The sequence below is a fragment of the Oncorhynchus mykiss genome, chromosome 11 (genome assembly GCF_057628025.1).
Source record: "Oncorhynchus mykiss isolate SJ-2025 chromosome 11, ASM5762802v1, whole genome shotgun sequence".
NCBI lineage: Eukaryota > Metazoa > Chordata > Actinopteri > Salmoniformes > Salmonidae > Oncorhynchus > Oncorhynchus mykiss.
Genome location: NC_143032.1, coordinates 33,554,289 through 33,568,037, shown reverse-complemented (window position 1 = coordinate 33,568,037; position 13,749 = coordinate 33,554,289). Strand labels below are relative to the sequence as shown.

Here is a 13,749-nt window from a genome sequence, read left to right as displayed (position 1 = left end):
TGTACCCTTATAGAAAAATACATGATTTCACATGTGAAATTCCCACATGTTTAGGAAATGCTTTTCAGTCACATTGAGCCAAATGTATTACTAGATTGTTTGCTTAGAAAGTAGCTAAGCCCTTGAGGAAAACCCACATGAAATCATGCAAAACTATGTGTTTTTGGACCACTTCACATGTGATGATATTTCACGTGGATTTTCATGTTATCACATGCTTCTTTTACATGTTGTCACATCAACTTCACATGTGAAATTCATGTGTTTTTTCCTTAAGGGTGGGCCTAAATATGTATTAGACTTTTACTTTCTATTAAACTGGACTGAATTACATTGCCACAAATGCCATTGCAATTACTAAGAACTCTGTCTTCTTCCAATATTGTATTTCTTCCAGATATATATCTTCAGGCCTAAAGATGATGTAGTGAGCTCAGTAGCCTATAATTTTGATAAGTAAAAGCAATGTTGTTGTGGTGGATGTAACATGGGCTATAGCCTAAATCTCAACAACAAAAAAATGCATTATAAGCTGTGGTTCGTAGGCCTATTGAAGGTTCTGTCGTAATCGTTGGTCTGACAGGTCGGGTCATGGGAATCGCTGTTTATAGCAGTGACGGATCTGTGCAAACATGTCTGGGGTAAGACTGTGGAACCATTTCACACTAAACCAGCAATTGGCTCATATTAAAAAAATCTTTGAAACCGAATGTTAATGTGGATAGACAACAAAAGCACTATTTTCAAAGGATTGTCATTCGAACGGCTAAATATAGACATTATGTCATAATGTATTTATGACTTAAAATATTTTCCTACTTCGCATAATAGCCCTCAAGAAAATGTAAAATGCTATGCACTTGCTGACTAAATCAATATATCAATCAAAATTATACTAAGATCATAAGTTCAATTATACAGACCTATGTGTATGCTTATGACCTCTAAACGGAGACCAAATTGGCTCCAACATGGGACCATAATTGGCTAAGTGTGTTTGATAAATTCACATTGGTCAGCATTAAAAAACACAATGTTTTATACAACAAATGTATTTAATGTCGTCTGTAGGCTATCATGGGAGACGGTTTACAATAATTTAGCATGCATCGGTATAGCCATTTTATAAATACAGTATACAAAAATAAACAAAGGACATTTTTCTGCACGTTAACAGTATATGACACAATTACATTAGTGTTATAGGCTATAGCCACACAAATTCAAAAACATTAAACAAAATAAAATGCAAAGATGAATATCATGTCTGAATTTACAATTGGTCGCCCTATCAAAATAGTATGACAATAACACCTATAGTGGAGTATCTATGTGATTGTACTGGACATCAGGGTCCTAAACCAACTGGATGAAAATATGACATTGTCACATAAAACCATGCAATATTACAAATAGCAGACTGTACCTCAATACTGCATTCTAAAACGTCAATCTGACCTTATAGGGCCATTCTGCACACTGAATCTCAGTCAGGCATTGATCATTTAGTATTTTCCAAATTATTCTAATTACTTTCGTAATTTCCGGGTAGGTGATTGAAGGTTGTTATTACTGTACATGCAGCTGCAGTTAGGTGGAAAATGTAATTCACATTTAAGGAGTGTAGGACTATAGCTTTTCAAAAATACATGTATCCTTACCCATATCAAGGCTGTGGGCTTATATCACTGGTGTGGTTTCTATCGTCGTCCGATGAGCAATCCGAGGAGTTGTACAGGAAGTTGTCACCTTCATCATCGTCACTGTCCCTGAAGTCTCTTATTCTGTTACTTTTGGCAGAACTAGTCTTTTGATAATCCGTTTGATCCTGTCCGTCCGATTTCTCCTGTCCGTTTTTGTTGCTTTTCTTAGTTTCAGCCTCCTGTGCGGCTTGCTCTTTGGCCTTCTTGCTCCGTTTCCATTTCATTCGCCTGTTCTGAAACCAAATTTTCACCTAAAAATGAAAATAACAAATATAATTGAGACAATGTGTTTTATATGGTCGAACAATAATAGTTCGAGTTAATAGGCCGTTTTTAGATACGAGCCGTTCTTAATGGGCAGCACCTGGCCAGATCATAGAACACACAACTAAAGAACAGTGTTTCCATGTAAAAACGGATTGAATAGCAACATAGTGGTATGTTTCCCAATGGCTCTCAAACAAACATGTATTTGAAGCTCTTATATACCTGCGTTTCAGTCAGCATCAAGGATGTAGCCACCTCAAAGCGCTTCGGTCGCGACAGATACTTATTCAGTTTGAATTGATGCTCGAGCTCCAGTAGCTGCTGACTTGTGAATGCAGTCCTTGGTCTTCTGCACTTTCCAAGCAAGTTTGACTGGGCCTGAGCTGGAAAACAAAATGTAAGTTCATTTCTATACTCATGAGGTCAAGAAAAAAATGATATCAACGTGCGTGCGTGCTTTTACATTAGGCATATGCACGGCGTTTGAATACATTATTCGATAGACAGTAGACTGAGGCTACAATTAAACCGTTATATGCCTAAAAAATCCAATTATTTTTGCAAACAAAATGAATAATATTGAGATAACAATTTCCCTATACGATATATGGCCTACATGATATAGCCTATAACAATATGTACTTTTGTAATAAGCAGATTGAAAATGAAAGGATAATCATTTCAGGTTAAAATGGTTAATCAGTTGTTGAATATTAAAAATTGATAAAAGTTGATATTAAACTGATTTAAATGGAACATATAGAAAACATATATCTTTTGGGATATAAATGTGTTGTTTATTTGCACACTATGCAGCCTTCTTAAGAAACGGGTTCAGGTCGAAATTGCCATAATATTGTTAGTATAACATCTAACATTGTCTGAGTATACATTCAGAGAGAGCTAAGCTATTTGCCACCTCATTTTAAAACACATCTGTTAAAACGAACAGGAACAAAAAAGCGCAGTATCTGGTTAGCAAATAGTGTGTCGGCTGCGAGTTTCACACTGTCACTTTCCCACTGTCCATTATATTTCCATTTTAGTTTCACCCCCTCTCCTCGCACCTTCACCAAGTCTTGAGGCAATACAGGCACCAATGGATGAATAATGTAAAATCCATCAACTTGCTCGCCAAGTGCGTATACAGCAAATATAAAGTCAGCAGTTTTTTATTAGCAGTGCAAAAATAATTGTATAATTAAAAGCATAGACGATAAACTATTAAAATGAAATGGCAGCAGTTATACTCACAATACTCACAATTAAAATCGGGCATTTTGGGTAGCATCATTCCCGCTGTGGAGACTCGCAGCCAGTGGTCGAGTTGAAACGTCCCGGCCGAGAGTTTGAGGGAGTCGCTGCATGGATGGTGGTGATGGGACCCATGCGGATATGAGTAGGACAAGGCAGGGTGCTGCCCGAGGGAGTAGGTATACATGGGGGGACCGTACAGAGCCTGGGGAGGGATCCCTGCGCTGCTCTGTGGATGTAATCCAAGCATACTGTGGGGACTGTTCAAGAAGCCTGGTTTAGGAATCAAACCAGAAGGGGAAATCCTAGGTGGAGACGGCGTCTCATTCCGTAAAGAGTCGGCATTCAATTCTGAGTTTGGTACACTTCCGGACGATGAAATGGAAGAGGATGATAGAGAAGTCACAAGCGCAAGCGGAGATGTCTGCACCTTCGGCGGGTCAACAGCCAGAAGCGCATCGATGCGGAAATTTTTGGATTTCTCCATTTAAACCAGTGTCCCCGTCGTTTGCAGACGTTGAACAGTTGTATCAAAACGATATTGAAGTGTCGTCGTCGTTCCACCTCTTACAAAGTTATGATCTCGGTTAAAGTGTGAGCAGTGAAACCAACGTGACACTTAATTCTTATTCGATATGGGATTGGTTCCACCCGTTTGGCATGGGGTTATCCCATTGGTCAATCCAAGCCATGTTTACAATGCGTTTAGTTGGCACATTGCATACCTCTCTAAGAAATGACCCGTCCCACTTTGGGTCGATGGGGCACTTTTTTTTAAGAAAACATTTTAATGAATGGGTTGGATATATTTGCATTGAACAATAATATGATATACATTTAGCCAAAGATGGATAGACTTGAAAATGTATTGAGAGCTTATTGACCTATTTATAGTCACATAGTTTAATTAAATTCCAAGTTGTGAAGACTTCAACCTATAATGCCGGGTGATTGCAACGGTGGAAATTTGCTCCTCCATCTTAGAGTAACTGTCCAGTGAAAATCTCACGTTTAAAAGTTAATACTATCTAAATTATAGTCTACCCAAATAATGTTGTTGACTCATCCTATACTCGCATTTGTAGCCAAAGCAAACTTGTATATCAAACAGAGATTTGAAAAATGCTTGCTATTTCCTCATAGAGGATGATGTCATCCTCCTGAAGAGGATGAGCTGGCCAATCAGTGGTCCATGAGCTGGCCACTCAATAGGCTATTTTTAATGATCAGTATAAGCCAACACCATTCTGTTGATGGGGTATGCCCACAACATTCCGACACAGAAAAACTGCTTTTGACATACATAGGTACCATTTTTTGGAAGGAAAACTATTTGACTCATATTGTAATTAATTAAAGATCATATTTCATATAAATTTCAAAACACTGGACAGTTACTTTAAAAAAAAAACTATAACCTATACTTTCCTAAGGAAAATTATTCAAATTATTTTTGGGTAGGCCGTTGTGAAGAGAATATGGCATTCACCATATTGATAGCTAACGGAAGGCTCGTAATTGTACAACATATACACTGAGTGTACAAAACATTAGTAACACCTGCTCTTTCCATGACAGACTGACCAGGTTAATCCAGATGAAAGCTACGTTCCCTTATTAATTTCACCTGTTAAATCCACTTTGATCAGTGTAGATGAAGGGGAGACTACAGGTTAAAGAAGGATTTCTAAGCCTTGAGACGGATTGTGTGTGTGCCATTCAAAGGATGGGCAAGGCAAAATATTTAAGTGCCTTTGAATGGGGAATGGTAGTAGGTGTTTGAGTGTGTCAGGAACTGCAACGCTGCTGGGCTTTTCCACGATCAACAGTTACCCGAGTTGTGAATAAAGGGTGTGACCATTGAACAAGTTGAGGAAGCTAAACTCCTAGGAGTAACATCGGATGGTCAATTATCATGGTCACGTCATATTGACAAAGTTGGTGTGAAGATAGGGAGGGTTATGTTTGTTATAAAAATATGTTTGTTTTTGACACAAAAATCAACTGTACTAGTTAGTTGTTAAGGCTCTGGTCTTGTTCCATCTTGATTACTGTCTGTTGATATGGTCAAGTGCAGCCAAGAAAGACCTAGCAAAGCTGCAGCTGGCTCAAAAGAGAGCAGGAAGCCTTGCCATTATCTGCACATACAGAAATAACGTTGACAACCTGCATGGCTGAGGGTTGATAAGGATTGACGAGATATGAACTACTTCTCTGCAGTTTTCACAGGAAATATTACTGTGATGAAAATGCCAGTGCCTGCAGAAAAACGTCTGCTAAATGGCGTATATTATTATAATCAAATTACATGCAGCTCATACACCTGTACATACCCCACAAGACATGCCAGCAGAGGTCTCTTCACAGTCCCCAAGTCCAAAATGAATTCACGGCAACACACAGTATTATTATACAGAGCCATGATCGCATGGAACTCCCATCACCAATTACTCAAGCAAACAGCAAAATTGCCTTTAAAAAACAGATTAAACTTTGTATAATGTTAAAGCGGGGACTGTGAAAGGACACACACACAAACACACACACACACACACACACACACACACACACACAGACACCCTCTAACACACATACTTTTTTGTTGTTGTATTGTTTGTACATCGTTGTATTTTACATTTTGAGACTGTTCTTGTCTAGCTGTCACACCCTGACCTGAGAGAGACTTTTTATGTCTCTATTTTGGTTTGGTCAGGGTGTGATTTGGGTGGCATTCTATGTTTTGTTTTCTATGTTTCTTTATTTCTATGTTTTGGCCGGGTATGGTTCTCAATCAGGGACAGATGTCTATCGTTGTCTCTGATTGGGAATCATACTTAGGTAGCCCCTATTCCCTCCTTCAGTGTGGGTAGTTGACTTTTGTTAGTGGCACTATAGCCCTGTGAGCGTCACGGTTGTTGCTTCGTTTGTTGGCGACATTTTAAGTAAAAGGAAAATGTACGCTCACCACGTTGCACTTTGGTCCACTTCTTTCGACGACCGTGGCAAGCAGTGTAACAGCATTTTGTTACTTGTCATGTTTTGTGTTATTTTGTGGACCCCAGGAAAAGTAGCTGATGCTTTTGCAAAATCTAATGGGGATCCAAACAAATAAATCACCACACCATGCAGGATATTATATTCCTGCCCCCCAAAAATGTGATGTCACAAATGAAAAACGGTCTATGCATGACCCAGAGACCTGAGCCCAACTGGGAAATTTAGCTAAGAGCCTGCCTTATGCCACTACCCAAATCCGAGAGTAGACTGAATACAGTTTGGTCTGCCCTGCACAATATAAATGTTAAATGAAACATCTTTATATGTAGGGCATATAGCCTCCTGGGACCCTGCAAAAAAAAGGTCTTATGTGAATGGACTTCTTTGTGTTTGGGGTGAAAGGAAAATGCAACCAATAATGGATATTTTAACTACATGCAATACATTTACCATAGTATTTTGGAACTCCTTTAATTACTCAAATTACATACTAGACTTTTCAAAGTGTATTCATTTATGAATAATTATAAATGAGGGTAATACCATAATTTGAATATCTCTTTTGAACTCACGCGCTGCCCCCTGGATCTCTTCATGTACGCCTCTGCATTCACCTGTACATAGATATTCAACATTCAAAGGCATATTTTGACAGTGTTATCAAATTAGACGAAAATTGCATCCTTAGTCCTATATGGATCAAATGAGCGCGTAAAATATTAAGCATATAATCATTGTTAGGTGTCATAGGTTCCATGTAGGCCTAGATATCTATAGCTCTGGGGGTGGTTGTCTTATGGTCTAATAAGCCACTTAAAGTTAATGGAGGAAGAGGTCGAAATTAGAATTATTGCTGTTGCCCTTAACCTGTCTCCCAATCAAGCTGATTAGTTTTTGTCAATTCATCAGCTAACCGCTATTGGGACCGGCGCAGTCTTTGCAGACTTTATTTGCTCAGGGGAAATCAACAAGTCACCGGGTAGTTCCAAGTAAACGATGACCGTTTAATTGGAAACCTTGACGATATCATGACCGATTACGGAATAATAGCCAAATCTGAGATTGATGTGGCATCCTGCAATAGGAGTCCACGTGCGCCACAAAATCAGAATGCCTAAACCCAAGCCTAAAAGACAATCAAATAATGTCAATGGGGTAATATTGATATTACTTTTTATCTCGCTCAGGTCTCAGATGATGTTCACCTTTTGCATTTCGAACATGGACTAATTTGTCTTTTTTATGATGACCTTTGAGATCCATTAAATGTTTTGAAATTCAATTTTTGCAATTTCTTAGAATTTATGAACAGCATCTGAATCTACGATTTGATCATTTCCTTAATATCTTAACAGCGCCACACCGTTTGATCTGTGCTTTGTCGCCTCCCCTGGTTTAATTTCATTAAGGGGCCACATGAATATTTCTATTAAAGCACCGGTGAAATATGTAGCCATTTAGTATTGGCCAACACCAATCACGGAGATGTATTGCCCCTTTTCATCACGTCAACAGGAGGGAAAATGTATATGGGACCCTAAGATGGAAGCAGACCCTAAAACCCCAGTCTTTCCTGAAAGCTGTTAATTTGCGCCGTAATTACTTTCACAATTAACTAAAATACAAATCAAAGTGACAAATCGAGATAGTTTATATATTCATTACCCTCGGTAAATGTGTTCATTATAAAAAGGCAATTTAAAGGGACGTGCACTGTCTCTTTTATTGCAATAAATACATTCCATTAAATCGGCACAAATGACCAATGCCTTGAAATGCAGCTGGGACTGCTTTGAAACACATTTGTGACTCATCATTTTATCAATTTAAAATGTTCAGGAAGCCATCCCTTGGAGAGTATTTCTCTCCTTAAAAGCCCTTGGACGATAGACTCCATTAACTAGACATCATTAGTGAGGAGATCACATTCCTGCAAGACTTAATTGCATATGATTTTTGTAGACTGCTGGATCAGAGTAGAGAACTAATTTCCCTGCAAAAGACGCAATATGTCTAAATGTCCTAAATTCAATATTGCAGGCTAATTTGTTGGGCACGTGCCATCAATTTTGTTTGGCTGCAGAGCCATATTGATAATTTCTCCCAATGTCCTTCAGCATGAACCACTCAATAGAATGCAACTTGTGCTATATTAGGCAGATTTTTTCAATGAACGAAAATGATTCAAAACGTAAAAGTTGTAGTAATTAGTAATTTTATTTGGTAAATGTAATTATTGATATTAATACGTATTTATTGTTAAACTTGTCTTATTATTAGCTATTATTATTGGTGTTATTGTTGTTTAGGCCTATCACATAGTCATAACCAACAAGTAGTAGGCCTATATCATCAGCACCACCATCTACTATATCATCATCAACCTATAGCTCACCTGATGGAATTATACCTTAAATGTACTTTTCTGTAATTCACGTTTGACGGTGAAACCATTTATTTTACGAACCCAACGAAAAATGTAAATTCCATGGAGTGATGGTCAACTCAGTTTGCTTTTGTGTGGTAAAATTTCCACGAAACGAGATGACAGTCAGATAGGCCGTTCCCACATCACGTGAGACACAGTGACTGACGATCTGAAATGTTGTCTATGTACTCTTCTAACGTCTGTGTTTCCAATTGACACTGGACATGATTAATTGTGCACCTGTCAACGTGTTAAGTAACCTGTTCATTATTTAGTACAATTCATAAAATTTTATCTCAGAACATGGTTATTTTAAGTTGCTAGGCCGACATGTGTTTTTATTTTTTTCTAAGCGAGTGCCGCAAATGATAAATGTCCTATGATATGTTATTTCATTTATGAAATTGATTTTTACACACAAGCACAGAAAAGCACAACGAATGGATGTGACAAAACAGGACCGTATTTAAATAGAACAAAGAATAAAGGTGGTTGAGATGTAAGCAAGATACATCTTCGATTGGGCACTTGCGTTAAATTGATGTTGACTGCCTTCTTCTCAAAAGCAATAGACATTGATGATGACGCAATTGATGAGTCAGTTGTTAAGTTTCATCTCCCTTAATTCAACTATGATTAACACTAGGGCTATCACTGTTTATACATTTACATCAAGTGAATGAAAAATATACTAAAATGCACTTCTTGCTAAAAATGCACCCCCTAACATATATTTTGATCCATTAGGGGAAATGTAGTGAGGTAACATCCCACAGACAGTAAATTATGCTGATTTAATTTCTAAAGACACTTCTAACCTGTGGTCTTAAATTGATTAGATTAGATGTAGCTACAACAAGATACAGTCCAAGCCAGAGGTTTACGATATTTTGAAATGTGTATAGTCCCCATCTTGATTTATTGACTTGGTCCTGAGACAAAAACAAGCAAATATGTACATGCACAAAAGTTAAGGTCATGGTGAGTCCCCTTATCATTTGTCCATTACTGTGCCAACTCTCAACAGCTAGCCCACTGGTGACAGACGTCAATTCAACGTCTATTCCAGATTGGTTCAACATACGGTGCGTTCGTGAATTCACTCTGGCTATCAACTCCGATTTCTGAGCATTCTCGTCTGAGTGTCCCAGAGCACAGAATAACTGATTATAACTGATGAATTTAGGAACACGCAACACCAGTTGAATTTGACCGGTGACCATAAGGCGGCAGGTAGCCTAGTGGCTAGAGCGTTGGAATAGTAACCGAAAGGTTGTAAAATCGAATCCCCGAGCTGACAAGGTGAACATCTGTCGTTCTGCCCACTGTTCAGAGGCCGTCATTGAGAAGAAACCGACTTGTCTGGTAAACGTCAGCAAAAACATGTCATTAAATTGTTTCCAGCAGCACAGTTACAGTCACCAACGCTAGAAAACAGCCTAACCAACTTTCTTATATATATTTTTAATGTAACCTTATGTAGTCAGGGTGTGTAAAATGGTCAAAGTGAGGTGTTCTTGTGTTGCTCATTTTTGTCTAGAAGTACGCACGGATCAACCCTCGTCCGCAGAATCGTCCAGTCTGCGCTCTGAAAGCTCCGAGAGCGAACCGCTCTGAATTTACAAACTGACAATCTGACAACACTTTGAATTTACGAACGACCCAGAGCGCACTATGACACAGTGGAGGCAATTTACGAACGCACCCGAGTGCAAGGTGGACTCCCGAGTTGCGCAGTGGTCTAAGACACTGCACCTCAGTGCAAGAGGCGTTCGAATCCAGGCTACATCACATTACCATGATTGGGCAGCCCAGAATCGTCCGGGTTTGGCCGGGGTAGACCGTTTTTGTAAATAAGAATTTGTTCTTAACTGACTTGCCTAGTTAAATAAAAAATGTAATATTTTTATTGAAATTGAAGCTACTATTTGTGATTTTTCGAAATTGTTAAGCGTTTAAGATGGAAAAAATGTGTGGGGGTTTGCAGGTAAACTGACAACTCAATGTCTGAAATGTCTGTAACTCACTGTAACAATCAAAAAGGTATTTCTGACAATTATGATGTCTAACTGCACATATAAGATGTCATAAATGCTTGCCCTTCTTTGACATAATGGCGGGTGGAGAGTGACTTTAGTATCTCCAGGAGAATTAGTTCGTTCAATCTATTTTTAAACTGAAACATGATTAAATCAATCAAAGACTCATACATCATTCTGAACAGAAATGGGAGATTGGGTGAATAGGAGCAGTTTGAAATCAAACTATAAATAGGACAGCCAGGGTCTTATGTAGGGTATATGTGGAGAGACTAAATGCAACTTTGAACAAGATTCTTCAGGTTTGACAAGCACACCGGTCTCCTTTCCATTCATGAAAGTATACAGTCAGTGCAGCTGACGTTGTATTGCATACCATATAACTATTTATATTTTCTCTCTTTTCTAGTTGAAGTGGAACTAGGCCCATGGTCTACTATTGCATTAGAAAGAATATCACCATATGTTGATTTGAATAGCAAATCCACAAAAATCTACTGTTTCCTGTTGATCCCCAGACCAAGGCACGAATGCACTTGGATTCTGCTTGAAGATGATCCAATATTGCCGAACTGTGTTTTATTGACATTGCATTCAGCGAATAGCATTTCAACATTGAAACGCGTATCCAGTCGGATTTCAGTATTCTAAAGAAGGACGTACCCGTTTATGTTGTGTTTCTGGAAAGACGGGGAGAAGGAGCCAACAAAACATTTTCGTTTCATTTAATATCGCACAAAAGTCTTATGTACTCTTTCATTTCTGTTGGTCATTCCATTAATCAAAGGTAATCAACATACAGTTACTTTATTTTTTAGTCCAAACGATTTCTTCTGTTAGAACAAAGATGTCAAGAGGATAGCCATGATTACTAACGTTAACTAACGCGTTAGCTAGCTAGAAAGGCGACCTGTCCCGTAAAGTTAGCTGGCCAGCTAACGTTTGCTAACGGGCTAGCTAGCTATAATGTCAAAAGAGTCATCTACATGTACGCACAAATAAAGTAACTTGGGGGTTGTCTGTACATCAAATGCTATTGAATGTATGAAGTAGTGGCAGACAGATCACCAAGAGCGATGTATACACAAGCTGCTGAGTCATTAGCTAACCTAGCATGCTAGCCAGTTAGCCTATCATCCAGGGTTGTCTTTGGTGTTGTGCAATGAAAACCAAAAGAGTGACGTTTGCTAACTAAGTTGCCTAACTAACACATACATAAAACCGGAACATGGTTGACAATGTAGCTAATGCGTTAGAGAGACATCTACAAGCCAACAGTGATTTCCCCCACAAGAGGTGCTGTGTTGTGCTAGCTATATAGCTAGTCAAAGTCACTTGTGTCTTTTGGGAATTTTTACAACGTTAGCTACTGTAGCTAGCTAGCTAACGTTACTGTGGCTAAGCATGCTAGCTACCGTTAGCCTAGCTAGTCAGTTACGCTTTCCACTGGTTGTTGCTCTTTTTGTTTTTCGATTTCCCTTCCAAAAGTATTCTAGATGCGGGAAGTGTAACGTTCGCTAACAATTGTAGCTATGTGTCTATCCAGCTTTAATATTGATGCTTTATTATGGATGGTGTCAAGTTGTCGGTACTGGACTAAATTAGACAACAAGCCACCAAATGAATGGAATGTTTCGTTTACTTTGTTTTTCAGATTGCTGTAGTACCCAATTTGTAAAGTCCTGAATTGAACCAAGACAAGGATCCTTCATATATGGTTAGAAACATCTCTTTGATAAAGTCTAACCATGAGCTTCAGTTTTGAGGGAGATTTCAAAACAAGACCCAAGGTGTCTCTTGGGGGAGCGAGTAAAAAGGTAAGACCACTATGAGATTAATAATAATTGTATAACTTTTGGATTTTCTGACTACTTGTATTTCACACCCTTGGCTCAACGCTGTGTGCAACATCCTAAGTTGTCCGTAAATCAGAAAATTGTGTTTTAGTACACGTTTTTTTTCCGCCATTAAAACTAGAAAAGTATGCCTTTGTACGAGCTGGTCCACGGGGGACACATATTACCGGGAATGCACATCAATCCTAGACGATTGTCTGCCTAGGCTAACCTAGCGACTTATTCTTTTCTACTATTCATGCCAGGCTAATATACTTTGTCTTTCAGGAGGAAAAAGCATCTCTCCTACACCGGACACAAGAGGAAAGGAGAAAAAGAGAGGTAGTCCTTTGACGTAAAATCGTCCAGCTTTGTATGTCAACCAATCATTATTTACTTTCTCTGTGTATTTATTTACTTTACTCTGTTTTTCAAATTCAATAAGGATGAAAGACGAAGATTGAAGAATGCAATTATCATTCAATCCTATATACGAGGATACCATGACCGAAAACAGCAAGTATGTCTACTAATATGAACAAGCTCAGTCATTAGACAACACCCATTCTTCAGTTTCAATGCCATTCCCTTCCACACTCCCTTATCTTGCCAGCAATCCCTTTTCCATAACCTTTTATTGCTGCTGGCAATGTTGATAGTCTACACAATGAAGTATCTATCAAGGGATCATCGCTATAACGGTTTGTGTTTGACCTCTGACCCTGGTGTTTTCCAGTATGCCATCCAGAGGGGCAACTTTGACCGCTGCGTCTGTCAGGCACAGTCAGAAGGTGGACCGCCAATCTCCGACGCTGCCAGTCTTAGTCTCTTAACAAGGCAACTGCTATTTTTCTATAGACAGAGTGAGGACTCTCAGAGATTGGTGAGGACTGATGGTTTTTGGGCAAACGTGTTGTTGAACTAATGAAAAACTTGTGTCAAAATGTGAAGTCTAAATGCTAAAATGACTCAAATGTACGTTTTGCGTGTGGGAACATGACACAACATTTCTGTCTGTGTCTCTGTAGATATGGATTTGTCAGAACCTAGTGAAATACAATGGGCAGTTTGTGAAGCTGCTGGCGGGGCCCGAAAGACAGACGTGTGTGTTTCAGATCAAGAGGGTCCTGGGCTTCTGCTGCAGGTAATGGGGCCTACACCTATTCTTCATGAATGCGCTCTGGGATGAAGTTTCACCTAGGTACAGATCTAGGATCAGCTTCCCC

At 38.9% G+C, this 13,749-nt stretch overlaps 2 protein-coding genes across 2 annotated transcripts in view; one reads left to right on the top strand and one right to left on the bottom strand.

Annotated features, from left to right (window-relative positions):
• Positions 1-1,036: 1,036 nt before the first annotated feature.
• Positions 1,037-3,845, bottom strand: LOC110536614 (motor neuron and pancreas homeobox protein 1-like). Its single transcript, XM_021622362.3, has 3 exons — positions 3,234-3,845; positions 2,193-2,353; positions 1,037-1,954 (listed from the first exon to the last, which is right to left on the bottom strand). The coding sequence occupies exons 1-3, from the start codon at positions 3,709-3,711 to the stop codon at positions 1,667-1,669; spliced, it is 927 nt and encodes a 308-aa protein (XP_021478037.2). The 5' UTR covers positions 3,712-3,845; the 3' UTR covers positions 1,037-1,666.
• A 7,306-nt stretch (positions 3,846-11,151) lies between these two features.
• LOC110535591 (ubiquitin-protein ligase E3C) overlaps positions 11,152-13,749 on the top strand; it is a 40,455-nt gene continuing 37,857 nt past the window's right edge. Inside the window, exons 1-6 of the mRNA XM_036935319.2 lie at positions 11,152-11,475; positions 12,343-12,505; positions 12,812-12,865; positions 12,969-13,043; positions 13,260-13,406; positions 13,552-13,667. Coding sequence (XP_036791214.1) covers positions 12,437-12,505; positions 12,812-12,865; positions 12,969-13,043; positions 13,260-13,406; positions 13,552-13,667 — 461 coding nt within the window. The 5' untranslated portion in view covers positions 11,152-11,475; positions 12,343-12,436. The remainder of the gene's footprint in view (positions 11,476-12,342; positions 12,506-12,811; positions 12,866-12,968; positions 13,044-13,259; positions 13,407-13,551; positions 13,668-13,749) is intronic.